The following is a 26,588-nucleotide window of genomic DNA, read 5'->3' as shown; positions in this document are numbered from 1 at the left end:
GGACACCATCCACCCTAAGATTTGAGCCCTCATACATCGTTCTTTCTTTTACCGAATTCTTGCAAGAAGTCATTTCATTCCATTACTTTCAATTCCACTTTTGTAGTTATTGACACTAGATAAGCATTTCCCAGATGCCCTTCTCAAGCCACCCGTTTACAACAATGCTAGACAGGTCGTTCGTAAGTAATACCCCCCAACCTGGAACCACAACACCCACACTCCAACCCAACCCAGATCCAAACCAACCCTGGGTACCTATTTCATCACCGCATAAACCTCCAACGCATCATGCAACCGCCCAAAGACACCCCCATGCCACCCCTTGATCAACGCCCACTCCTCCTCGGGCAGCATGACACTGAACATGCGCAACCACGCGCCGACCAAGAAATCCGCATAACACGCGCGATGTCCCAGCACAAACGGGCCGCCCTCAGGTGTCTGCCCGAACAACCTGGCCAGCTCCCCCAGCGTCTTTTCGAGCGAGGTGATCAGGTTCTGGCGATACTCGCCCTCGCACTTGAAGTCCTCCCAGCTCGACACCGGCGCGCCCGCCAGCACCGCCCGCCGCACGAACTCCGCCTTGGCCGCCGCCTCGGTGGCCGGGTCGAAGGGAAACCCTTGCACGGTCAGCTGAACGTGCGCCGTGAACGCCGCGTCGACGTGCACGTTGAACCGGGCGTACGCGGCCAGCGCCGGGTGGTTCTTGGCGTTGCACTCGGAGAGCGGGACGATGGGCGGCGGGTCGAGCGGGAAGGTGTAGTCCAGGGGTTGCGCGGGGAAGAGGTCGCCGTCGCCGGCGGTTGGGTAGGTGGTTTGCAGGTGGGTGGCGATGTCGAAGGAGTCCCCCAGGAGGGCGGAGGTGTTGGGGTCGTGGAGGATCGGGAGCGTGTAGAAGTCGCTGCCGTCGGCGAATTGGCGGCACGCCGGCACGTTCAGGCTCTGCCGCACGCGGGCCACCTCCGGCAGCGGCACCCAGGTGGTCTGGTACGGCAGCTTCTTGAAGTTGAGCGCGAATCGGGTCTTCCAGGGGTTGGGCGAGCAGGCGTTCTTCGCGGCGGGAGGGCGTGTGGCGATGTCGTAGAAGATTAGGGGGTTGGTGGGAGTGGTTGTTGTGGTAGTCGTCGTTGTCGTCGTGGTGGTTAGCGGCATTTTGCGGGGAATGGTGATTGTTGATGAGAATGGATTGATAGAAGGAATTCGCGCCTTTGCGTCTATGAGCTGGATATGGTATCTTTGAGGAGAGCGATGGCTTAATGATGCTTGTGAGGATATGTTTATATACTTCTTACCCCAGGTCGCTTTTCATAGTCTTGTACAGTACCCAAGGTCGAGCTGGTTACACTGATGTGGGGTAACTCAGAGTGACGCATGTTGACTCATTCTGAGTGGTACTGACTGTCCTTAAGGCTCCACCGCTGCTCTGCATTGACTTTACATCCACTTTTTCTGTTTGCGGTACCTCAGCACAATACAGAGGCATCGAAGCATAACCTTTCTTCTTTACCTTTTCTCTTGTGATAGTGGAAGTCAATGTGTTCATGCTGTTTTCATCATCCGACACGTTTTGCTAATTGAAAGCGCTGGCATCGTAGTACTCCATAGTAGTGCCCTGGTTAGATGGCTTGCTGTAGAGTATACATACTCAAGTAGCTGGGAGCCATGAAGATGCTCTATGAAAATTGCTCTGAAGGAGAAAGCGACCGTGAAAAGTCTGTAGTCCAAATCTTCGATGCGAGAAGGTGAAGCCTGTTGAGCAGGAAACCGCCTTCCCCTTCTGTTGGCTTACGTAGCCTGGCAGCACTGCAGGAGGATCGGCTCCATGACTCTGAAACGGGATAAGGAAACGCAGAGCAGGGGGGGATGCGATTGCTTCCACCTTTTCCACTGGTCAAAGTCTACAACTTAGTGCCGACGCTAAGGTAGCGTGGCCGCCGATGATGATGTGCACAGTGCGTCAAATGACCTTGGGCTGGAAAGTAATAATGTGAGGGTATTATCGCTGTCCACTAGTTAAATGAGTTTGGGCTGGTCCCGCGGTAAGTAAACAGGCTGCGACCGGCCAGATTAAGGAGAGCAAGGTCGATAGACTTCCGCAGCTAATTGTGCGACAAGAGAGATGTCAGTGCGATGTGCAGGTAGGGCATTTAGTTATCTGAATGCACTGTACGGTATTGACAGTGCGTCTTCACGGAGATTTCTCTGCATTATCCGTTGGTATCACGATCTGCCAGATCGCCACTGTAATGACAGGTAAAACGGCGATACATCCATTCATCGCATAGTTCGAACGGACGTCCAGCGTTGCAGGCTTGAAAGCGACCCCCCCCCCCATTTTGGGATCTGCTATTGACACTTTTCCGGCTAGAGAGGCTTGTTGTCAAAACCTAGGTAAGGAAAAGGAAGCTCAAGCGGTTCATTTCCCGCAATTGACTTAGGCGATGCAAGGCACATGACGAGGAACCTTGAAATTCTGGATTGTTTCCAAGTTAGGTAAAAGCTGAGGGCGACTTCGGAGTCGTGGGGTGAATGCTTCACATTGGAGCCTTGAACCTTGTAAGAAAAGTGAGATCGTTGCTGGGTCGCCATTTAGATAGTGAAAAGGAGAGGGAGAGATAATGGATTTATTGAGCTTGTTATTGATCTATCGACGGAGTAAGCTCGACTTATCTTTTGTGCCGCGGCCGTCGCAAACAGTCCGGACCGAGCTACGGAGTAAGGTAGATAGGTTAAGTGGCTGGCCCTTGGGTCCTTGACTCAGGAAAAATGATAGATAGGGTCAATTCACCGGACTTGTCTCTGAACTCTTCGAGTTCCTTTACTTGAACAGGCAAGATCCGATCCTCCTTCTGGACCTTCCGCCAACGGTATTACTTGATGCGGGGTAGCGTCTTTCCTCGTGGAGGCTAGACTTGTGCGAGCTAGGCTCAAAGCAGGCAAGTGCTATCAGCTGACCCCCGCGTGGATTTTTCGTTCCGTTGCAGGGCAGCGTCATCATCATCGACTGAAACGAGATTCTCCGCTTCTTATTAGAGCTTGCTTGCGCGCTCTTGCTTGCTTCCAGCTTGCTTGCTTTCATGCTTGCTGGGGCTGGCTGGCTTGCTTACTTACCTACCTAGTAAGTTACCTTACTTGCTTCTTCTTTTTCCTCCTGCTTGCTGCCTCTTGCCCTTCTCTTACTTGCTTGCGCTTGCGCTTGCTCTTTCTTGCTTATACTCTTGCTCTCACTTGTCCTGCCAGGCTCAGAAGACTTGCCTATTCCCGTCCCCCCCCGAGCCCCCTCCTCTTCTTTCTCTACTCTCTCTTCCCTCCATTCCCTCTCTCTTTCATTCTCTTCACTCTCCCCCTCCTATTCCATTTACTACTATTCTACTCTATTCTTCCTATTCTTCTTACTCATTTGATTGTCCTTTTGTCTCCTAAATGAACAATACCTACAATACCTTCTCTCGACTTTGTCCTATCTAAGCGGTATCCTGCCGAGCTCTAGTGCCAAATTCGACGACGGGCTTTGCTTAAGCTTGATCCGAGGGATTTTTCTTTTCTGGGCAGCCCCGACCTTACCCGCAATTCTAATACTGCCATTGCGCGCCGTCGCAAACTCCCGCTCGGGCAATTGATTCAGAACCACAATTCGAACAATACCATAGATCTCAAACCAAAGTCTCCAATAAAACACGTTCGATGGTCTACTCAGACTGTTTTCCACCGACCGAGAGGTCAGGATCTGCAACGACGCCTCAATCCGAGTCGCACGAGGCCAGCAAATCAACCGGCTCGAGTAACGATGAATTCGATCGGAATGCCTCAGTAATCCCTGCCAAAGGGAGCCTCGACTCCCCTCCTCTATATAGTTTCCAGCCCCCGTCGAACCGCCTTCATGACCCGACTGCCCAGCACAACCCTCATCATCCTCTGCCCTCGCTGCAAATCCGTACCGACCTGCCAATCTTCAGTCAAATGAGCCCTCCCAGGGACGCTGACACCCTGGTACACCACAGCCTTTCCTCGAGCAGTCTGCCCCGTCGCACCCCTAGCTTACGCGGTCTCTTCGCGGCGCCTCCCAACAGTGGAGGCTCACTGTCGCCGGCCTCTATAATCTCGTCACCACAATTGGTAGCAATGGGCGACATCACCCCTTTACCGTCGCCCATCAGTGGCATGTCGCCATGGAAACACCCCCGGCGCAATTCCCAATCCCTCTCCCGGACCCCTTCGACGGTCTCACGAAAGGGCTCAAATCTGAGCCTGCGACTAAGCGATTCATCGCACATGCTCGGCGCTTGTGAACCCCGACCACGAAGCCGAAACAAGCATTACGCACTATCGGACAAATTGTACGAATCGCCGCTTGAGTCACCGACGAAACCACGGGCCGAATCCGCTCCCAAGCACGCGCGCAACCGCAGTTTGAGCGAATATGTCCCCCCGGGCCGAAGTGTCACTGTCAAACCACGACCCATTGTGGTCTCGGGAACCGGCGCGCCACCGGGAATCTCCACCTCCACCAGCACAGACTCAAATGCGCACAACCTCCATCGGGAGCAATATTTGGCCGTACATCGTGGAATCGCATTACCGACCGTGCGCCCGCCGAGTCCGCCACGCAGTAGCCGCAGTGGGCTCGATGAAGACGACAGTGGGCCTGTTATTACACCTGTTCCTGACACTGCGGATGAGATTTACTCGGTGCGTTCGGTGCGCACTCAGCAGCGCCGGAAATATCGCAAACTTCGTCAGCTTGGTCATGGAACGTTCAGTCAAGTCAGTTTGGCCGTGCGCGTGGAGACGCGCGATAGCGATCCAACGCAGTACGGCTCTAGCTTGCAGGACTTGAACCTTGCGACCCAGAAGTTGGTCGCGGTCAAAATTATCGAGTATGGACCGGCGGGAGGCGCGGATGAAGAGCGCTTGGAAGTTTCTCTCAAGCGCGAGGTGGAGATCCTTAAATCCGTCAATCACCCTTCGTTGGTCCAGCTGAAAGCCTTTGGAAGCGACGAGAAACGCGCACTGCTCGTCCTAGACTATTGTCCGGGTGGAGACCTCTTCGATGTGGCGTCTTCTAGCAACCGGCCTTTGAGCCCCCCTGTGATTCGTCGCATGTTTGCCGAATTGGTAGCGGCCGTTCGCTACCTACACGAGCACTACATCGTGCACCGTGATATCAAGTTAGAGAGTGAGTATTTCGGACTTGATACATAGTGCGAGGCCTAACTTGTCTTCTCACTTGCAGACGTTCTTGTCAATCTTCCTGTCTCCGCGATGGATACGATCAGCGACTGGCGCACATACGATCGAGCTATCGTGACCCTCAGCGATCTGGGTCTATCCCGACGGATACCCGAGCCTCCCGAAAGCCCACTCCTACAAACCCGATGTGGCAGCGAAGATTATGCGGCGCCGGAGATCTTGATGGGCCAATCGTATGATGGACGGTCAACAGACGCATGGGCGCTGGGCGTGTTACTGTATGCGATGATGGAAAACCGGCTGCCGTTTGACGCCTTGCCGGGTACTCGAGGCGACCCGGCGAAATTGCGCGCACGGACCCCCCATCGCATCGCGCGGGTGGAGTGGTCGTGGTATCGGTATGCGGACAGTGACGGCGAGTGGGATCCTGCCAAGGGCAGCGATCTGGAAGGCGCGCGAGAATGCGTGGAGGGACTCTTGAAACGTAACACCAAGAGGAAGAGTCTCGACGAGATCGCGTCCTTGCCATGGGTGAAGGACGCGATTGATGTGCCTGGGGGGCTGAAGAGGGGAGACAAAGAAGTGCCCTAGAGCTGGCCTCTTGGATCTACATGTTACCATTCTTATCTTTCTGTTTTAACCATTACTTTTTTCCCTCTTTCTTTTTCTATTTCTGTTTTGTGTCTGCATTTCTCATGATTTGACGGCGTGACTCCGAGAGACGATCCCAACCGCTAACGACGCGACTTTGTGATTTTTCTCAGTCTAGACCTCTCTTTTCCACGGAGAGATAGTTGCCACAACGAAGTTATAGGCATTAGACTTGTTAAGCCATGCTTGTATTAGTGTAATTTGGTCGAGCGTTCTGTTCTCAATTACCACTAATTGTACTGGTTGATAGATCTTAGTTTGAGTCACTTCCAGCCCGGAAGACAGGGAAGAATGAGAAGAGACATCATTCTAGAGGCAGTTATCAGTCACGATGCAGCATCGAATGCACATTCCAAGGCTGCTACATGGAAGTTAATCCAGCGAGGAACACACATTTAGAGAGCTAGATATATCCAAAATCATCTCGCAGAAAGTCTCATCTGTTTTATGTTAGTTGATTGGCATTTGTGGCTGGCTGGCTGGCTGGCTGGCTGACTAGAGCTGGAGCATCCCGATAGAATGTTGAGCCTGCAAGCGGCCAGACGCACCAAGACAATCGGTTGGAATGTTTGGCAGGGCAGAATTACCCGGGCGGTGGAGGGAGTCTAGACGTTCGTATTAGGCTTAGCGGCCACTAGGTGAGCCGGTAATTCCAGTTAAGTAACTTAGTTATCGCATGGAGATTGCTGAGTCAGTATCAGCCCCTGGATAGACCAAACCAGTGTAATCGATCATTTCAGTCCAATGAAGAATCTCGCTTCGATCAGCAGCCGGATCGACTGGGTCAGGAGTCAGGACGATTGAAGTCAGCATGGTTTTCCTATTGAACGAACACCCGTACTGCTAATTACGCAGCGCTTTCCCTCTGCGTAAGCACTGCACTCGCGGAAGGCTGCCTTAGTTGATGCCTTGGCTGCCTGCCGTACGCATCCGAGGACGCGCCAGCTCCGCATCATCAGTACTTAGTAAACTTACAGTCCTACAGTGCTGTAGATTCATATTCAGACACTGTCATGTTCTGTTTCGTCGGAACCACACCGCATCCGTCACAATAACTCTCCCAATTGATACAAGATGCGACACTCGATTACTACCGAGGTTCCCGCCGGTTCTCGAGGAATCTCCGTGGTGTCCATCCTGCCGACGAGCAAGGGCTCTTTCTCTCTTCCGCCCCAAGAAGTCCGTCTTAAAATAGGAGACCTGGCCCCATTTCCGGATTGACAGCTAGTCTGCCATAGGTGGTCTTAGTAGGGTTTGAGCATGCCTGCAGTGGAGTTCTTATCAGAATGTGTACCTTCTGGTACTGGCAATTATAATAAGAACAGAAAAAAACTGGAACTGGAATTCCCGCTTGGCGGAGACTGTTCTACTCACTCCGTACTGCAATGAAATGTAATAATGAACCCTGACTGTCCTTTTTCTCTCTTTCTTAACTCCCTATCCCGGAGGTTTCATCTTCAGTCTGCCTTCCATCCCCCCCCCCCTCCCTCCCTTCCCCCCCCCCTCTGTCCTCTTGAATGTCCCTCCCCCCTTCTCCTCTTCCCAATTTCCCCCCAAAAATGGCTCGATTTGAGTATTTGCGTGATTAGATGGATAGTTTTTGAAATTTTGTCCACATGTAAAATTGTTTCCTCTTCCTTCGTATATATACAAAAGCCCTTTTGTCCTTTCACCACACGCCGCTGCCCCCCCCCTTCTGTCTATCCGATCCGGACGGGCCATGGTCCCATAGGAGCTGAGAGAAAGCCATGTCGACCCAGTTCAAAGAATCCCTCGACCGCGAGGATGCCCCGTTTCTGTCGGCTGCTGCTGCTGCCGGCGTCGCCTCCGATTCCAACGTTCACCGGACCAATGCAGCCCACAAGCACAATGACGATGGGGATGAGAGTGACGACTCGCACCACCACCACCACCACGAGGAAGAGGAGGATGAGGAGGAGGATGTCAAACTGGTCAACAAGAAGATCCGCTTTCGCCTCATGGTGACACTGTTCGCCATGATCCTCGCCGTCGAGGTCGGCATCTGCATGTCCAACGGTCCCGTCACCCGCATCTTCGAGTCGATCGCCTGCCGCGAGTACTATGCGCAGTACGACCCCACGCAAATCGGCGCCAACGGGCAGGTCGACGAGGATCTGTGCAAGATCAAGGAGGTCCAGCAGGATCTGGCCGCCGTCAAGGGATACATGGAGTTTTTCGATGGGACTTTGAGTATGTTTCCATACCTGCCTGATGACCCTGACTCGTCCTCCCTTTGTTATTTCCTATTCTTGTCGTTGGCACCTCTCATCTGGTTGCGGAATGGGTGCGGTTGTTGGCGCGCGTATGAATCGTCTTGCTCATGTTCTTCCTGCAGGTGCTATCTTGGCAATCCCCTATGGTCTGATGGCGGACCGATTCGGACGGAAATCCACCATCTGTTTGAGCATCCCCGGCTTCGTTCTCAATTGCCTCATGCAGCTGGCTGTCATGTGGTTCCCGGATACGTTCCCCCTGCGAACCGTGTGGGCGTCGTCGTTGGCCTGGCTGCTGGGCGGGGGACCTGTCGTCGCGTTTGCGATTATCTGGACGATGATGTCGGATGTCTCGACTGAAGAGGAACGGTATGTTTGTTGCGATTTTTTAGCTGTTTTTTTTTAGCTGATTAGTTCGTTAGAGCGGCGATTTTCTTCAAGTTTGGGGTGGCGGGCATGGGGGCTGATTTCGCGTCCAGCGCGGCCAGCTCGTGGCTGATGGCCCTCGATCCGTGGCTGCCCTTGTTGCTGGGATGGGCTCTCGCTATTATTGGGATGTTCTTCGCCTTGTCGTTGCCGGAGACCATGGGCGCCTTCCCAGGGCGTGGGTCGAAGAAGTCGAATAATCTGGAACTCGGACAGATCTTCCCCAGCCACTCCGAATATAAATCCGTCCCGAGCAAAGAGCAGGAGCAGGAGGTGTCCAGTGATGACGAGGACTCTGGTCCGGGGGAGTCGCACGTCGATGAGAAGAGCGGTGCAGCCACCGCTACCGCTACCAGACGGACCTTCTTCGCCGCAGTGAAACGCCGGGTCCAGGCCTATTTCGCTCCTTACGCCTTCATTGTACAAAACCGCCAGATTATGCTCCTCCTGACGGCGTTCCTCGTCTACCGACTCAGCCGCGGCTCGTCCTGGTTTCTGGTGCAGTACATCTCCACCCGGTTCAAGTGGACCCTGGCGGAAGCCAACTTCCTCATGTCCTTCAAGCCGGCCCTGACCATCCCGCTATTCCTCTTCGTCCTCCCGGCCATCTCGCGACGCCTGCTCAAGTCCATGAAGCCCACGCAGAAGGATCTGACCCTGATGCGCATCAGCATCGTGTTCTTGGCGGTCGGGACCCTGGGGATCGGGCTCTCGAGCCACGTGTACATGCTGATCCCGAGTCTGCTGCTGCAGACCTCCGGGTCCGGGTTCGTCTTCCTGACGCGCTCGTTGATCACGACGCTGGTGAAGCGGGAGGAGACGGCGCGGCTGTTCACGATCATCGAGGTCCTGCAGTCGATGGGCAACGTGATTGCCAGTCTGTCGATCACGACTGTGTTTCAGATTGGGCTGGAGCTGGGAGGGCGGTGGATTGGCCTGGCGTGGATGATGACTGCCACGGCGTTCATGATGGTGGGAGTGGCGGTTTATATGTTCCGCTTGCCTCGTTCATGAGAGGCGAATTTTTTGAGCGACTCGTATTATTATCCTTCTTGTATAAAATGTTAAATGTTGTATAAATGGTTTTGAATATACCATGTGTACTTGAGATATGGCGATGATGCTGCTGAACGTCATGTCCGGCAGTCATGTCAACCACGTGCTAGTGGGGCTCTAGCCTAGCGTGCTGGTACTCCTTAAGATAAAAAAAAAACGGTATAGTTTTTCCATCAATGACAGACAATTATGCCGTGGTCTGATAGCTATACCGTGATAAACAATGAACGAGTTGCGATGTGCAGCACTCCCAAAAGGGAAATGTGGCTGAGCCTCGGCTTTTAGTCCGTCATGGCCGGCCTCATCCCAAAGGAGGCTAGTGGGATTGTGACCTGAACATTGTTGTGGACATGTGAGAATCACCAACTCCAACTTCAACAGTTGAGCTCAACAAGCTTTGCTCCTCGACCCTCTCTTCCTTTCTCACTCGAGGTTGTTCAGACCTAGTTTGGATCCTGCTTATTACTCAAGGCAAACTGCTGGTAATGTGCTAGCACATGGCCAAATTGGCGATCACACAACCTCCCCCATAACCCACCACTCTCCTCCACCACCACCACCACCACCACCATCACACGACCATTCCTACCGAAGCATGGAGAAATTCACCCAATTCCGAGATCGAGGTCAGCATTCCGTACCTGTCTCGGCATCTGCCGGGCTCAGAAATTGACTTTTACCAGGCTCGGGCATTGCACCCTTCCTCCCCATCCCTGCTCAGCCCATCAGCTACCTGCAGATCCCCGTCCGCATTGTGCTGTTCTGGATCCGACTGCCGCTCTTTGTGTTCGCCTGTCTGAGTTACTTCCTGGTGCTACAATGGCTCCCGATCGGATCGCTGGGCAAGAAGGCCTCCCTCTGGTGTATTCTGGGGATCCCTAGTATCTGGTGGATCGATCTGCAGGTGGACGGTGTGCGAAAAGGGTGAGTGCAAAGTGGGCGGGTGGGTGATGTCTTTCAGAACCAGCCCATCTGCCAGAACCTCCTCCAGCCTCCCACCAACATCAATCCCTCAAGTCTAACTGCCTCTAGATCCCTGCACAGACAAGACCAGACCCGCCTCCCCGGCCCGCGATCCATCATCGCCTCCTCCTTCACCTCCCCGATCGACCCGCTCTACCTGGCCGCGATCTTCGACCCCATCTTCACAGCCTGCTACCCCAACACCTCGGAAGTCGAACAGATCTCGCTCTTCCAAGCGATCCTGCGCGCCTTCAGCGCCCCGCGGCCCACCGCACCCGCGGCCCACAAGCTCACCACCCTCGACGCCCTCCTCCGCAAGTACCCCGGCCGCGCCCTCGTCACCTTCCCGGAGTGCACGACCACCAACGGCCGCGCCATCCTGCCCCTCAGCCCGGCGCTGCTCACCACCCCGCCCGCCACCAAGATCTACCCCATCAGTCTCCGCTACACCCCCGTCGACGTGGTCACCCCGCTGCCCGGCAGCTACCTCAGTTTCCTGTGGAACCTGCTGAGCAAACCCACGCACTGCATCCGCGTCCGCATCGCCGGCGGCGTAACGCCTACCACCTCAACCTCAACCTCAACCTCAACAACCGCCGCAGCATCGACCGGCTCGTCGACCCGCAGAAACTACGACACCAATTACCTGGACACGCTGGACGCCTCGACCCGCAGCGCCTCGTCCTCCCCGGAGGCGACGGGCGTCTCCGACGCGGCGCTCCTCGACCACGTCGCGGACTCGCTGGCGCGGTTGGCCCGCGTCAAGAGAGTCGGGCTGAGCGTGAAGGAGAAGGTGGATTTCGTCCGCGTGTGGACGCGGGGCAGGTGGGTCTGGTAGGGTTAGCCTGGCCTTTGTCGTCCTTCCCTTCCTTCCTCACGTGCTGGTTCAAAGCCCATGTTGTGTATGAAATGAACCCGGTATTCTCCTGGTAGTGGAGCCTCGTGTAATGTATTCTTTACTCTTCTTTACCTCTTTCCTCCGGTCATGCTAGTGCAGTCTCAGATCCGAGGGATTGTGAGTAAGTCTGTATGTGGAACGAGATCCGTGGGGACCTGAATAGTGTGCAGGGTGGAGTGGACGGTCTCCAGCTCATGGGAAAGGGTGAGCGTACGCATGCGGGTGTCTGTTTGTAGTGGGAATGGTGGACCGATTGTTCTTACGCCTCAACCTATGGATTCGGGGATTCCGGGCGTTCTTGCTTCTTACCCGGAGCCATGGTCATTGCTATGGCTAGGTCGTGCTACGGCAGAGAGGTAAGCAGGTAGGGACGTTCGGGGTCAGGTGCTGGATGTATGTATGGTATCTCTGGAGGTATGTAATACAGGCGGGTCATCGTTCAAGCGGTGTCTATCCATGGCATCGCAACACAGGTATCGTTGTGTTTGGCAATATGTATGTACAACCCTCTGCTCCAAGGCGAAGGTACTTGCGATGCAGATCGGAGATATCTGCTGCGATGATGATGATGATGATGATGATGATGATGACGGTCAATTATGAGTAGGTTCTGCTAGAAGGTGGACCGCCCCCGCCCCCAGTAGGAACCGTGTCTAGATATGAAGAGCTCACTAGCATTAAGAAGAGCCGTCAACAGAAAGCCGGCGAGCCAGTATTTAGAACCCTGGCTGATTGGAGATGCTCAATTACGGACGACAATCTAGCAACTCCTCGTGACGTGCGCGACGCTTACTATATATTTGGGAATGGGGACTAAGTATGTGTATGTGTAGGAAACGGACAACACGCACCTGAGGCCTGAACTCAGGCGCAATAGGCTTCGAAACGGCGGAAATAGTGAGAAAAAGAGTGAGGAAACACTCTTGATAAAGACATGGCAATACTGTACATCCATTCGATCCCCTCGGTTGATATATCCTAGCCCTAACCATGATATACGAAGACAGATACAACGAAAAGAAGATACATAACTAGGACTCTTTGGACCAGAACATCGAGCCGTAAATAGAACATACATATAACCCTTGTCACCGTCATTGATCTCGTTCACATAGGACCTGCCCAGATTTGTGAACCGGTTGCCTCCCCAATTCTCCGAACTGGTGGCTGAGGACTATTCTATCTCGAGGGGAGCCGCTGCTGGAGCAATCCCTAGACCCGGGTATCCGGCCTCCTCAAACAAGGTTCCGCGTGCTTGAACGATGGCTGAGACCTCGAGGAGAAACTCGTATAACAAGATCACGTTGGTCAGCACATGGCCCAAGGTCGCTTCCTGCTGGTCATCCTCTTCGTCGAGGACGGCTGAAGTCGTGGGGGGTTCATCAGGCGTAGGAACACCTTCGGATGCCGGAGTTGGGGCTAGGATCTGAGCGGTGTCGGAACTCCCACCCTCAGCCGAAGTGGGCTCAGTTGGAGTGGGTTCAGTTAAGTTGTCGGTGGTGGTGGTGGTTTCACCTGGGGTAAGAGGGTTCACTGCGAATGGCTGCTCGAGCCGTCGACGGAGTTCGTCGGCGGCATTCTTCCGTGCGACAGAGGTTTCTCGTGGAGGTCGGAAGGGAAGGTCTTGAGCGGAGAAAAAGTCCCTAGAGCTATTCCGAGTTGGGGAGGGGCTGGCGGTGGTTCGATCGAAGGGTCGACTAGTGGGCCTGCCTCGGGGCGTTGGTGAGCCGAATTCGGATTCAGCGCGCGGGGTCGGTCGTTGTGAAGGAGAGCGGGTGGGCGGTTGGGAACCCCCTTGTGAACGGTTGGGGGTTTGGGCCGGCTCATCGTCCTGATGGAGTAGGTCCCGGCGCGCGGCGACAAGGATATCGAAATCGGGAATCTCCTGACGCCAGGTTTGGATTTTTTGCACGAGCTTCTGAAGGGTCGACTTGAGAGCCGGCGTGTCGGCTTGATCCCACGTTGGTTCCTCGTAAGCATGCTTGATTTGGTCGAGAAGATTGGATGCGCCCGTTTCTTCGGCTGTGTAGACATATTTCGCCGGATCTACTAGAAGCCATCCATCGAGAGATATCAAATGTGATGCAACGATACTCCCCAAGACCTCTGTAAGGGCTAGGTTCACAACTACACTATTGGTGAAAAAGTTTCCCAGGCGGTGGAGCAACTCGTGCACGATAGGGTCATCCTGTCGAAGTTCGAGAGGAAGGTGGTCTTCTGGGTTGTCCTCCGAAAGGGCCATACAAAGGCGGGATTCTAGGATCGCTAGCCCATCCTTCAGGTAGTTGTCATAAGAATCATTTAATGTCGGGTCGTCGACTATTGACGTAGCCATGCCCAGCAGTCCTTGAAGCTCGACGTTCAGAGCGCCCACGGTCCGCTGCTTGGCATATTGACCTGGGACGGTCCGGACCAACGACCGTGCAAAAGAGTGATGTCTCTGTAACACGACAGTCATGAGACGCAGTGTCGCCAAAGTGGTCTGACGGTTAGCCGACTGAAGTCCAAGCAAAGTCAGGTCTCGGAGGTTGAATAAGGATGGTGAAGGTCTCGCGGCTTCTTCGGAAAACGCAGCCAACACATCTAGTGACTTCCGTCGACTGGCAGACATGTCGATGGTGACGGGCTCCGAGTCCGAAGGGGAGGCAAGAAGGAAATGGAGAATCCGGTGTACAAGGTCTTCTTGATTCACCGACTCTAGAATCCGATAGAGATAGGTAAGTACCGCGGCCGTCGAACCGCCCTCGACGTCTGAAGATTCGAGCAACGATGGGTACCTGTGGGCATACTCAGTATAAAAACAAGTCACCTTGGGTAGACAATGACTTACAGCAGCTGCTCCAGGAACAGTACCTGGAAATGATCCAACAGTGACCCGTTCACTTCGGCCGACTTGCAGTGGTCGATCGTGTCCTGCCAAAACAGTAGATACGACATAAACGAGTCCATCGACGGGCCGAGCAGCGGGGGAAGAGCCGTTTCTTGATTGGCATGGTCCGAAAGAGCGACGATATGTGGAATGTTTTCATCTGTGTTCTCAGGGAACGTCAAGCTAAATCGGCATGGTTAGTTAGGCCTGGCAGACCTGAAACACCCATCCATGATTGCATACGCACCTTCCCAATTGGCTGTACAGCGCGCCCAGACCGGTTGCCATCAACGTCGCCAGATCGCTCTCAATCAGCCATCGCTCGAGATTCTTCGACCTCGAGGCCGTCTCGATCAGGTAAAGTAGACCGGTGCGAGCGAAATCGCCAGCGCGGCCCGCGTGGTGCACATATTCCACCAGCAGGTAGAACAGCGGAAAGTCATCCTTTCTCATGGCACCGGCAAACTCCGCCCCGTTGGTACTCTGCTGTTCCCGTACCTGCTCGTCGGATCGGGGAGCGAACCACGCCGGAAGGATATTGGGTTGCAGGCGGATGTTGTTGGCCACCCCGAATAGAAGCTCGACGAGTCTCCCTTCCACATCTTCTGAATGCTTGTCTGCCCGCCGGACAAGATCCACCAGCGCCCGCGCGAAGAGACGGTTATCGACTACCCCGTCGACCTCAGAATCGATCAGAGTGTTGAAGAACACGGTCGCAGAGCGGAGCATGCCATCGTCGTAGGAGGAGAGGGCGAGTTTGGTGACGGTGACGAAGATCTGCGAGGAGGAGGCGTATGCGAGGCATGGATGAGGGGCTGGGCCACGGGACTCGTCGCTCAGGACGGAAATCAGCCGATCAATGCAGTTGCGCGCGTTGACTGTCGCGGACTGTTCGCCGGAGGGAGAATTGCTGGAGCGCCATATTTGCTAGAAAGATCAGCGTGGGATCGCGAGCTGCTCCCACCAAGGACAATGGTATACCTGTAGAGTATTACACGTTCGCTTGAACGAGGTCAATCGCTCTGTGGGATTCGTTGCCCGAAAGCTCTTAGTAGAGAGCGAGCGGGAGCCCCCGATAATACGAGACCACTGCGTTGTATCAGTTTGTTTGCTTCGACGGAAATGACGAGGATCTAGAATACGAGGAAAGAGTCAAACATACAAAGTCCATGATTCTGAAGGACCAGCATGATACTATGTCTCAAACATGATCAGTGAGCGTGAAGGAGGGGGAGGGGATGGAGAGTCGGAGGGGGAAAAGGTTAACGATGTGCAGGAAGAAGGCAAGAGCAGCAGCTGGAGCAGTACTAAGTTGAGCGAGTGCCTGGGGCTGGAACTCAGGCCCAAACATGCACCCAAAAGGGGTTAGTCTGATGCGGACCCGGGTGCCCCCCGATCGGGTTTAGTTGTGTTTCCACTGCGACGTTCCAAAGAAACCTTATCAAGTGCAGTGCAGTGTGTAGTAGGTACCTTAGTAAGTATTCTTCTTCGTCGCATTTCGAATGCCAGTTCCAGTCGACGCTCAGCACCTGCAACCAACGAGTACCTATTCTACAGTACAAAGAGATTCCGTCACATTCACTGAGATTGTCACATCAACCAGGACGTAGAAAAAGGACAAGAGCGAAATCCCCAATCCCCACCTAAGGAAGCGAGTACAGAAAGAGAGCCAAAAGAATAAAGTACCTGTTCACATCGCGAGAGATGCAAGCCCACCCATGCCCACCACCGCAACGCCTAGAGAGTATAGTATGCGCCCGTTCTCCATTCCGGTCTAGGAATAGCCCAGCAGATAGTCCACTAATATAGGAAGCGAAAAAAAAAAAAACAAAAAAAAAATACAGAATCGATCATCAGATGAAAATGCGCCTGAGAACCGTTGCCCAAAATAATTCAATCGCTGTCATCTTTAGGTCGACGGCCACCTCTCTTTCGTTTCGGTTGTTCATTCTGATCACTGCCATCATCTTCATGTTTCCGACTCGGCGGTTGGTCGGGCACCTTGGCAATAATATCTGCCAGAAAGTCGAGTACCTCGTCCTTGGCCACGGCTTGTTTGAGGTGCGAGGCAGTGACGCGTTTGGAGTTGCGATCCTTGGCTTCCTTGGCGGCTTTGGTGACGAGAGAGATCATAAACAATTCCAGGGCTTTCGCTGTGGGGAGAGAAAGAAAAACAAAAGATTAGTACAAATTCCACAACAAGCGCGAGAAAGACGGAGGATGAATTGTACGTACAGACAGCAATTGGCGTGACCTGTGCGACTTTGCCGACATCTTCATCGGCCTGCATAATGCGCTTTATGCGCGCAACGGGGAATTTGGTCTTGACCTCGACGGGGACCGCCACAGGAGCAACAACAGGAGCAGGCGGGGGAGGAGAAGGAGAAGGAGGTCGGACAGGCTCCTCTTCCTCCGAGACCACCGGGTCGATGTATTTGGATGTGGGCTGCGGCGCGACCTCGGCGGCCTGGTGGGCAATACGCGTCGAACGGCGAGCCATATCCGGGTGTAGATGTGTCGCGTCGGCGAAGGTATAGAGATTATATTGATTGTATTGCTGGGGAACCCTGCTTGGCGGGGCCGGGGGTTGTTGTTGATACTGCGGGGTGAAGAAAGGTGAGGCGTCGTAGGAAGCGCGATGGGCGAGCGGATTCCCAAACGGGTAGACGGAGTGGTTGACGGAAGGGGAGATGGGGGATTGGAAGGTGGAAAAATCAGGGGATCGTGGTCGGTAGGAATTGTCTTGTTCGGTCATCGCCTGTGGGGATTAAACGGGGTTTTTTATTATTACTTATTTTTTTTGTGAACAAGGACAATGACAAAATAATGCGCGTGCGCGCCTAGAAGCAAGAAAAAAAACAGACTAGTATAGAATAAATATGGGGAACTGGTTCTTCTCGTACCTTTACCGCCAGTAGTAAACTTGGTGGAAATCGTGTTCGAGGGTCACAAGAAGTAAAGAATCAATGGAATAGTGAGAAGGTTCAGTCTGGTTTTAGAAAGACATGAAACCTTTGAGTGATGGTCATATCAAAGAGGGACAGTCAAGAAGTCGATGTGTTTTTCTTGATGATTAGTATTATTACTATAATAATAATAATAATCAAGAATTGTCGAACAATGAAGAGGATAGGAAGGGGATGTTTTTGTAGATCGCGCGCAGCGGATGGCCCGAGCTTTTGTCCCTTGTGTTGTGTTTTGGGAGGTGGGCAATACGGTAACAGTGGTGTAAAGTAGTGTAAGATCGTGTCAAGAGCCAGCAAAGTGCGTGTGCCCAAGAGCAGCCGGGGAGGTGGCTACAGCAGCTACAGCAGCTACAAGCAGCCAGACAAGAGAAGGTCCGGGTGTCTTTCCTTCCGGGGAGCAGCGGCCGCCCTTTTTAACCCTGCGCCTCCGTTACACCTGCAACGCTAGGCCTGATTTTGCCTATTTTCGTCCTTACTTACTTTTTCTTTTTTCGTTTTCGTTTTCGTTTTTCTTTTTCCTTGTTCCTTTTTCGCTTTTTTCTTTTGGCAGCCAGTTCTCGAGCACTCCGAGTAATTTCAACTCTCCCATTTCGTTCAACCTGGGTTCAACTGGTCAGTTGGAAAAAAAGATAGCCCTACCACTCACCCATCCACCACACCCACCATCTTTCCCTTTCTTTCACCTCACCTCAACTTCTGCAGACTTGATGACGATGACTACAACCACCCAGTCACCACAGCCGCAGCCTCCCACTCCCCAGCGAACGAACCACTTCCTCCTTGCCACCCCGCCCGTAGAACTTTGGCATCTGGTTCACCCACTGATTGGATCTTGACTGCATTTACCTTTACCGCGCGTGATTCATTCCGTCGAGTCAGCGAGGTCGATGATGCAAATCCATCCCTGCTTCCGACGCCTGTCTACCTTACACAGCCTATCCCCCTTTTTTTTTTTCGGGGGGAGGGGTGTCATACAGGTGATTTGACACATTTCAACTCAACTCTTGCATGGAAGAGCTGAGCCATAGTTTCATAGTCTTTGCGGTGTTCTGTGTTTATTTACCTCCCCTTCGTGATCATGATTGATCATGGGGTAATACCCTTCACACCCCCCCCTCCCCTTCCAGTTCCTGCCTTCAAATAAGGCACCACCATTACTACCCACGGCACTTGATGATGATACAAAGAGCTCTTGAGACTCCAGAGGGGCGCGAGAGACCCGACAATCAGGCAGAAACCGCAACTTGTGGGTATCGCCATTGTAAGGGATCTCTCGTTGTTGGCCAGTTTATTCTCGCCATCCTCAGTCATTGACGGCATAAAATTAACTTGATCTAATCTGACCATGTGCTGCTTAATTGTTTTGTGGTGCCTGCCCCTGTTGCCTTGCCTAGTGTTTTGCGTGTCAAATGAGAACTTGGGATGCATGCGGGTTCATGAACACCTTGCGATCATTCATAGGTAGATTGAAAGTTACCGGAAGGGAGGACAATTCCGGCTGCCAGGTGCGCATAGCCTAGTGCTTACTCATTTGCAACCAATTTCTCTTCCTTCATGATGAGGAGGAAGAAGGTGCTGCTGCTGCTGCTGCTGCTCTGTCGTGAGCCTTGCCGTACATGGGATCAATGCAGCGAACCTTATAACACTGATTACGCCGTAAACGCTGGGCGGTGTAAATCAATCGTCACCAACATGACATGTCTTCAATACAGTACTTGTAGATGTATCAGACGCGTGCGATCGACAAACACAACACGTTCTGAGAGATATTTAGGTTGTACTGTACATGTACATAGTGATAGTGAAATAAGATTAATCAAGAGTCCTAAGGGATTTGGGACTGTAAGCTTCTTGACCCATAGAGTACTTGTTCAATTTGGTTTGCGAATGTTGCTGTTGGATTCGAGAAGAATACATAGAGTTATAGTTGAGTCAAACGAGGTGACTTAACTATCCTCCTCTGCAGGTGGTGGGTGTTTCAAGTGGTTGATAGAGAGCGAGCTGAGACTCAGTTATGAAACCGAGACCGAGACCGGGGAGGCAGTATTATTCTTCCGCTCCGGCCCGCTGTCCGACCCTCCAAATTTGGTCCCGGCAGGCAAATGCGTGATCCCATCGCGATCGCTATTCACCACCTGAGCTAATCTTCCCCCAATCACAACATTACTTCACTTGTGGTGACGCCAGCAGGCATGGCCCTTGTCTCCCGTTGATGGCGCACTGAGCATGTGGTTTATCTTCGCCATTCTGGCTTCCACCTCTCTTTTCTCCTAACATCAGTCGCCCGGACGTCTCTCGTCCCCATTGATTGATCTCTTCGCTTTCCACTACCCTCCAGAAAAGAGCCGGTGGTGATCTTCGCGATGGCTGTCGCAGACCAGCCTTCGGGCCTGATGGATATCGCCAGGTAGGCTAGATCTTTTGTGTCTTCGTTACTTCGTTTACCGTGATGACTGATCAGCACTCCCTGCGCCGGACAGCTCATTGACGCAGGATGAGATTCCGTTCAAGCTGCGATGCGCCATTTGCAATAAACTGGCTGTGAACGCTTTCCGCCTTCCGTGCTGCGACCAAGCCATTTGCGAGAACTGTACGCGCGACCTCTTCCAGTTTGATTCTTTCCCAGTCGTCTCAACTAATCCGCAATGATCAGGCCAAGTGTCTCTCCCCGAAACATGCCCCGTCTGCGCGCATACGCCCCTCTCTTCTGATCTATGCAAACCGAACAAAGCCCTTCGAACTACCCTCAAGGCCTTCCTTCGCACCGAGGAAAAGAAGCGCGAGAAGGAACGACAGTCGGCGACGCCCGCGACGCCCGCGGATGCGACTCCAGCTCAACAGGAACTTCCGGCTGCAGCGACTGGTGCTGGGGATCAGCCCGCAGAGGACGGTCCGGCATCTGGCACTGCTCCTGTTGATAATGTCACTGAAGAGCCCACTACTGGATCTAACGATCCAGAGCCCAATGCGGACAACGCCATCAGCAGCGAACCTGCTGAGGCTTCTGCTCTGGTAGGCCTCCGAAACAAGTATAGTTTGCCCCGCTAACTCGATACTCTTCCAGGGCGAAAATGACGAGAATTCTTCAGCGCCTTTACCGGACCACTCAGATGAGACCGCCCAAGACGGAGCTCGGGAGGATGGTCCGACCGATGAGAACCAATCCGCTCAGGCCAACGAGGAAGATGTCTCCCAGGGCGGCGAGCCGGGGTCAGTGGCTCCCAACGGTATGGGCTTTAACGCGGGCGCCGGTATGTTTCCCAACATGGGCTGGAACGCCGGAAGCTTCAATCCGATGAGCCAGTACATGAACAATGGAATGTTCAATTTTCCCATGGGTCAGTCTCCGCCCTGTCATCTCTGTCTGCCATTCCTTTACTGACATGCTACTTCAGGAATGCCTGGAATGGCGATGGACCCGATGGCCGCGAATCAGGGTATGTTTGGGGGCTACGGGATGAACATGAATGGTATGAACATGGGAATGAGTTTCGACGCGGGTCAGGGGATGTATGGGGGATGGGACGGCTCACAGAACAATATGTGGAATGGAGGCCAAGATAAATTCAATCCAAATGCTTTCGCAAATGGTATGGGTCCGCAATACGGGGGCCCCTCTGGCTTCGGTGGATATAATATGTCTCAACCCAACCTTGCTCAAATGCAGCAGCAACAATTCCCTAGCCAAGATTATCAGAACGGGTCGTATGGCTCGGGGTATGGCAGAGGCAATTTTCGGGGTCGCGGTCGTGGTGGATATTTCCCTAGTGGTCGTGGCCGCGGCGGTCTTGCTGGTGGACATATGCAGGCCGCTTACCCCCCTAATGCTAACTACCCAGCGTTCCCTAACCATAATGCCTCTAATATGAACCCGGACATGGCGGCCGCTCAGTCGCAGGATGGTGCTGCTGATATGTCTGGGGAGTTCGGTCAAGGAGACGCTCAGGAGGTCAACGAATCAGCGCCCAACGGTGAAGTGGTCAACGCACACGATGATAATGTGCCCAATGATGGCATAGCCACCCATGGAAATGCCGAAAATGGTGAATCAAATCCCACTGATCCCGATGCTGCTGCTGCTGCTGCTGCACAGGAGACTTCAGCACAGGAAGAGACTCAGCTTCAGGGCATCCCCACCATTGATAGTCTAGACCAAGTCAATGCCATGCAGGCGATGTCGAACTTCCCCATGGGCATGCCAGTGCCAGTGCCAGGACCGATGGGAGCTGGATTTGGAAGAGGCGGAGGGTTCATGCGTGGCGCCTTTTCTGGTGGAGGACGAGGAGGAGCTTCCTTCATGGGAGCTGGTGTCAGCGCAACGTATCCCGAGCCTCGCGGTCAAGGCGTGGAAGGCGCACCTGCCGCGCCTCGAGCCATGCGAGAGGGTCTGCCCAACACCAGCGTTCTCCGACAGCGTAATTTCCAGCTTCCTGGGGCACGATCTGGGGCTTCATCTGCGCAGCCCTTCGGAGCGACCCCTCATAGGTGAGAAACGAGACTCTCAACCCGCTTAGCTCAAGTCTTAACTAATCGTCCTTCTCCCAGCGCAAGCGCTACGCCGACTCAGGACGATCAGCGACCACGATCAACCTCCCGCTCAAGGTCACGACCCAGGTCGACATCCAGAGCCAAGAGCCGGTCACGATCGCCCCAGCCTTCTTCTCAACAGGACGGTCGTCGCTCGTATCGGCAACGCTCCACCAGCGTGGACATGCCCGGAGACGATCCCGAGCGACGCCGCGAGCGACCCAGAAGACCCCGTCGCGACGACAAGTACGACGAGGCGTCCGGTGCAGACGACGGCCATCGCACCCGCTCTCCGTCGCGCGATTCTCGCCGTTCGACTGCCCACGGCCGTCGCGATAGGGACCGGGACAGGCGCAATGGTCGACGATCGCATCGCTCCCGTCGCCACCGCAGCTGGAGTCGCAGCCCCAACCGCAATGGGGATGATACCGCCGCCACCACCACCGCCGATCGGCTCTCGGCCATCCCTGAAGACAACGGCCGCAGCAAGACGGGCGACAGCTATCGGGCTAGTAGAGACCGCTCCAGCCGCTACGACGACGAGCGCGATCGGGACCGTGACTCCAAGCGCCGTGACCGAGACCGCGACTGGGACCGGGACCGCGATCGTACCCGTGACCGCGACCGGGATCGGGATCGCTACCGTGAACGCGACAGAGATCGTGATCGTGATCGTGATCGGGACCGTGACCGAGACCGGGATCGAGACCGCCGTGACCGGGATCGGGACAGGGACCGCGATCGTGACCGTGATCGTGACCGTGATCGAGATCGCGACAGGAAGCGCTCCCGCCGCGACCGCTCCGGATCCCCTGCTGGCAGTGAATACTCCTCTCGTCACCACTCCTCCCGAAGGGACAAACGTGGTCGTGACGACGAGGGTGGCGACCGCCTGCGCGAGAAGGCGACCACGGCCTCGGCCGCCGCCAAATCGGGCGAGCCCGAGAAAGACCCGCACACCCTGGAGCGCGAAGCCCGCAACCGCGAGCGCATGCTCAAGGAGCAGCAGCGTCGCGAGGCCATGCACGCAGACAGGGATGGCGGCAAATCCTCGTCGTCGCGGAAGCGGGACGGTCGCGGGTTGAGTGGTGGCCGCCGTCTCAGTTACAAGTATGAGGATGAGGAGACGGACGATGCTCGTGCCGCCCGGGTGGAGAAGGAGAGAGAAGCAGGCCGGTGGTAGTTGTCCACCTCCCTGCTTGACTGCCTTATCATGACTGCGGTCGAACAAAGAGACAGCTCATCTCTTTTCATTGATTGACTTTCCGTCACAATCTCCTGACTCATCTCTTTCCCTCCCACGCCCCTTCCACCCTCTGCATATCATACCACCTATCATCCTCTCACATCATCCATATTCTTCCCATTGACAAAGAGCATATAGAGCGGTCATCCATCTGAGCTTGATTATTGAATCTTCCCCTTTTCCGTCCCCATCCTCTGAGACTCATATGGTCAAAAGGCAGCATTCCCCCTCTTAAATCGGAGTAGATGAATCACCCGCAGCCAGTGGCGAGAGATACTGCGAAAGCGAAGATGAGAGTAGTATGATCAATAAAATCACAACCTTCACATGAAATAGCCATCTATAAAATTCGGCTGCTACCGATAAGTATGGATTCCACTATCGAGACTCGCATAAGGACCGCAATCCATGAAGAATCCCGATATTCGTAGATGTAGTTGCCATGAGTAGAAGATAGCTACGCAAAGCATACATATGCCCACTAGCAACAAGACAACCATGCACAACTCTATCAAGTTATAAGTTATGTAGACATCACTATGCAAAAGGGGCCGTCGAGCCAGCAAAGGGGGGATAGAGCTTGAGAGGCGAAAAGAGAAAGTAGTTACATTTCATGAACACACACGCACACAATACAGTATACATCAGAGGTCCTGTCCGTTGATGGGTTTGGTTTTGAGGGAAAACGAAGTGTGCTCCGAGATTAAGAAGAAAAAGAGAGTCATAATAGATACATGCAGTACCTAATTGGAGGTAGGTTGGCTGGGGTTGGGATTATGGGTGATGTAGATGGGGAAAGGGGGGCGAGAGGGAGCAAAAGGGAAAGGCTTAGCCCAGCTTAGCCTTGAGGGATTCGATCTCCGCGGTCAGGCTCTGCATCTGCTGAGCCTGGGAGGCGATAGTCTTGGTTTGCTCGGCGATGAGCTCCTTGATGGCGCCGATCTCCCGTTGCACGGCGTCGGCGGCGTTGGCAGCGCTAGTGGAGATGCTGGGCGAGGGGGTGGATGTTGCTGGGGCTGGGGCTGCGACGGTGGGGGTGGCGGCGCGGGGGGTTTGGGCGGGGGAGGCCTGTTATTTATGCGTTAGTTTTGCGGGTGTTGTGAGATGGTAGCAAAGAAGATTAGGAATTGTTCGTACCTTGGAGGAAGTGGGTTGCGTCTTGGCCTCCTCTTCCTTCTGGTGCCATGGGCTGGCCTTGATGGTGGGCGAGGCGGCTTCGGGAGTGCGAGCGGCGGGCTTGGGGGCCTCGTCGAAAGCGGACGGCTCCTCGGGCTCAGCCTCTTCTTCTTGATCGGCGAATTTGTTCACCATGGCGGCCATGGAAGCACCCTGGTCCTTCATGGAGGCGTTAGGTCTGGCCACAGGGGTCGGCTCCGGGGCGGGTTCGGCCTCCTTCTTGACGGGGGCGGGCTCTTCGGCCTTGGGAGCGGCGGGAGCAGGAGTATCCAAAGAAGAGGTGGGCTTCTCCTGTACTCCAGTCACTTCCTTCAGTCCCTCACCCTCGTAGAGGTTAGCCATGGAGATCTTGGGCGGGATGGCCTCCTTGCCAGCAAACCACTCGTCGGGGCCCATGGCAGGCTTGAGGCCAATGGTTGGGGGGTAGATGTCGTCCTGGAAGGTCTCGGCACGGCGGGGGACGATGAAGGAGACAGGCTCAATGTAAGAGTCATTGACGGTCTTGAAGGCACGGATGACTTCGTTTTCATGGGTGTTCACACCGCGCTTGGGCATGAAGGCGATACCGCGCTGGGGATCGGCGGACTTGTACTCAGCAAGGTATTCGAACTTGTCGTTCTCCAGCTCGAAGTAGCGGATGTTACCGTCACTGTATCAGGTTAGATAAGCCCCAAGTCTATCACGGAGGATCACTCACCCTCTGCCAGCCAGGTACAGCATCTGAGTGCCTTCGTCCCAGAATGGCATGCAGACACCAGAGATGGAGTCGAGAGTCTTGAACCCGTTGATAGGTTCGCGAGGAGCGCGGATATCCCACAGCGCCAGCTGGCGGTCACTCATCTTGGAAAAACCGGTTGTCGCGATCCGGTCGCGTTCACCCAGCCAGACAGAGCGACTGTTCTTGGCTCCCGAGTGTCCTTGTGTCTCGTGCGCGGGGCGCTCTTGACGAACATCCCAAATGCGAAGCTTCTTGTCTCGGGAGGTCGTGACCAGGAGGGAACCGTTTGCGCTCCAGGACTGCGATTGCACGATATCACCCAAGTTCAGGGTCAATTTGGGGGCGCCGGCCTCGATATCCCAGATCTTCACAGTGTAGTCGCCCGAAGCCGTGGCCAGGATGTTCTCGGCCGCGGGGTTGAAGAGAACGTGTCCGATCTTCCTATGATAGCGTTAGCGAGTTTGGCCCAGCGCTATAAAGGAAAGCGCAACGAGGATGCTTGAATGAGAGACATACTTGGGGTGACCGGAAAGCTTGCCAACAGGAGCCACATCTTGAATCTCATCGGGATCAACATCCGGGGAGAGTGTGAATCCCTCAGGTACACGCCAGAGCAGAACCTATCACGCGACCTGTTAGTTTGTTTGTTCGATGGGGTATCGCAAACATGATCGGATTATTGTACCCTTCCGTCGTCGGAACCAGACGCGATGAGGTCGTCGTTGAAAGGGTTCCTAGCCACGTCAGCTCACTCTTGTTCCTCCGGAACTGCGAATGCCGGCCATTGCTCACCAGTCGGTGTCCAAGACAACAGCAGTGTGACCACGGAACAGAGGCATGCGCTCGGGCAGCTTGCCCCGCTCTTCCAAGGGGATGACAGCAAAAGCACCACCGCCACCAGCCTCCCAGTTCACAGAGAGATACTTGGGGTTAACCTAGTCGCATGGTCAGATTATCCGGCGGAGGCGGCTTAGGGGCGATGGAAGCGGCCGGACCTTGACGAGGTTGGTATCCCAGGCATTTCTGGAAACGCGAAGATTATCATAGCATTGCTCCTGTTCAAGTTGTGAGGATCGATTCGGGTTGCGATAGATCAGAAGGGAGGTCGCGCACCTTTCTCGTCGGCCGTCCGAAGACGTGTCCTGCTACCTGTCAGATTGCGGGCAGTCGGAGGGGAAAGTGGAGGGAGGGGGGTAGAGGGGAAACTCACGGTACTTAGAAGAACGCACGAAACGACCAGACATGACGCTGGTGTGTCAAATGACAATTAGAATAGTATGAAGGGGGGAAGTTGAAAGGAAAAGGAAGCAAGGCAATGACAGAAGCAAGAGAACAAGAGACAATGGGGAGGAACAGAGGAGGAGTGAGAGTGGATGGTGGAACGGGGCAGGCAACTAAGCTTGTTCTTGTTCTTGGTTTGGTCGGTCTGCAAAGCAGCAGCGGCGGCGCAGCGGCTACTAGCCCGAGTTCAGTAGTGGTAGACTAGAAAGAAGGGAACAAGTGGAAACCCGCGCGGGCGGGCCAGAACTGGAGTAAATAGTCGCAGATTGACGGGTCCAGTCAAGTCAAGCACCCAAGGAAACAAATGAGAAAGGGTCTGATGGAGTATCCAGAGATGTAAACAACCGAAGCTTTCACAATAGCAATTGACTTTTGTGACTTTTG

At 54.2% G+C, this 26,588-nt stretch overlaps 8 protein-coding genes across 8 annotated transcripts; 4 read left to right on the top strand and 4 right to left on the bottom strand.

The window, feature by feature from the left end:
* Nucleotides 1–165: 165 nt before the first annotated feature.
* On the bottom strand, nt 166–1,321 carry BO66DRAFT_25982 (uncharacterized protein). Its single transcript, XM_025643033.1, has one exon. It carries the CDS (start codon nt 1,153–1,155, stop codon nt 259–261), a length of 897 nt encoding a protein of 298 aa, XP_025506383.1. The 5' UTR covers nt 1,156–1,321; the 3' UTR covers nt 166–258.
* A 2,366-nt stretch (nt 1,322–3,687) lies between these two features.
* On the top strand, nt 3,688–5,784 carry BO66DRAFT_317354 (putative protein kinase; the record flags this gene model as incomplete). Its single annotated transcript, XM_025643555.1, has 2 exons — nt 3,688–5,179; nt 5,237–5,784. The coding sequence occupies 2 exons, from the start codon at nt 3,688–3,690 to the stop codon at nt 5,782–5,784; spliced, it is 2,040 nt and encodes a 679-aa protein (XP_025506382.1).
* Nucleotides 5,785–7,351: 1,567 nt separating this feature from the next.
* On the top strand, nt 7,352–9,538 carry BO66DRAFT_389852 (putative MFS transporter). The gene is made up of 3 exons (XM_025646876.1): nt 7,352–8,055; nt 8,201–8,447; nt 8,501–9,538. The coding sequence occupies exons 1-3, from the start codon at nt 7,593–7,595 to the stop codon at nt 9,516–9,518; spliced, it is 1,728 nt and encodes a 575-aa protein (XP_025506381.1). The 5' UTR covers nt 7,352–7,592; the 3' UTR covers nt 9,519–9,538.
* A 413-nt stretch (nt 9,539–9,951) lies between these two features.
* Nucleotides 9,952–11,361, top strand: BO66DRAFT_369138 (lysophosphatidic acid acyltransferase LOA1; the record flags this gene model as incomplete). The annotated part of the gene is made up of 3 exons (XM_025645364.1): nt 9,952–10,186; nt 10,244–10,484; nt 10,593–11,361. The coding sequence occupies exons 1-3, from the start codon at nt 10,156–10,158 to the stop codon at nt 11,359–11,361; spliced, it is 1,041 nt and encodes a 346-aa protein (XP_025506380.1). The 5' UTR covers nt 9,952–10,155.
* Nucleotides 11,362–12,253: 892 nt separating this feature from the next.
* BO66DRAFT_427043 (uncharacterized protein) lies at nt 12,254–15,534 on the bottom strand. Its single transcript, XM_025650322.1, has 5 exons — nt 15,453–15,534; nt 15,272–15,379; nt 14,538–15,217; nt 14,252–14,473; nt 12,254–14,198 (listed from the first exon to the last, which is right to left on the bottom strand). The coding sequence occupies exons 1-5, from the start codon at nt 15,459–15,461 to the stop codon at nt 12,596–12,598; spliced, it is 2,622 nt and encodes an 873-aa protein (XP_025506379.1). The 5' UTR covers nt 15,462–15,534; the 3' UTR covers nt 12,254–12,595.
* A 215-nt stretch (nt 15,535–15,749) lies between these two features.
* Nucleotides 15,750–17,048, bottom strand: nctA (negative cofactor 2 transcription regulator complex subunit BUR6; the record flags this gene model as incomplete). Its single annotated transcript, XM_025646875.1, has 2 exons — nt 15,750–16,443; nt 16,526–17,048. The coding sequence occupies 2 exons, from the start codon at nt 17,043–17,045 to the stop codon at nt 16,184–16,186; spliced, it is 780 nt and encodes a 259-aa protein (XP_025506378.1). The 3' UTR covers nt 15,750–16,183.
* Nucleotides 17,049–19,383: 2,335 nt separating this feature from the next.
* On the top strand, nt 19,384–22,966 carry BO66DRAFT_418733 (uncharacterized protein; the record flags this gene model as incomplete). The annotated part of the gene is made up of 6 exons (XM_025649763.1): nt 19,384–19,663; nt 19,737–19,846; nt 19,910–20,268; nt 20,321–20,594; nt 20,652–21,671; nt 22,053–22,966. Exons 1-6 carry the CDS (start codon nt 19,620–19,622, stop codon nt 22,964–22,966), a joined length of 2,721 nt encoding a protein of 906 aa, XP_025506377.1. The 5' UTR covers nt 19,384–19,619.
* Nucleotides 22,967–23,508: 542 nt separating this feature from the next.
* Nucleotides 23,509–26,292, bottom strand: BO66DRAFT_427040 (coronin). Its single transcript, XM_025650321.1, has 9 exons — nt 26,134–26,292; nt 26,037–26,065; nt 25,919–25,978; nt 25,716–25,858; nt 25,609–25,657; nt 25,440–25,543; nt 24,903–25,364; nt 24,167–24,854; nt 23,509–24,097 (listed from the first exon to the last, which is right to left on the bottom strand). Exons 1-9 carry the CDS (start codon nt 26,165–26,167, stop codon nt 23,858–23,860), a joined length of 1,809 nt encoding a protein of 602 aa, XP_025506376.1. The 5' UTR covers nt 26,168–26,292; the 3' UTR covers nt 23,509–23,857.
* Between the last annotated feature and the right edge of the window lie 296 nt (nt 26,293–26,588).

The sequence above is a fragment of the Aspergillus aculeatinus genome (genome assembly GCF_003184765.1).
Source record: "Aspergillus aculeatinus CBS 121060 unplaced genomic scaffold BO66scaffold_11, whole genome shotgun sequence".
Taxonomy (NCBI): Eukaryota; Fungi; Ascomycota; class Eurotiomycetes; order Eurotiales; family Aspergillaceae; genus Aspergillus; species Aspergillus aculeatinus.
The sequence above is the reverse complement of the archived record's forward strand: the minus strand, read 5'-3'. Positions and strand labels throughout refer to the sequence as shown.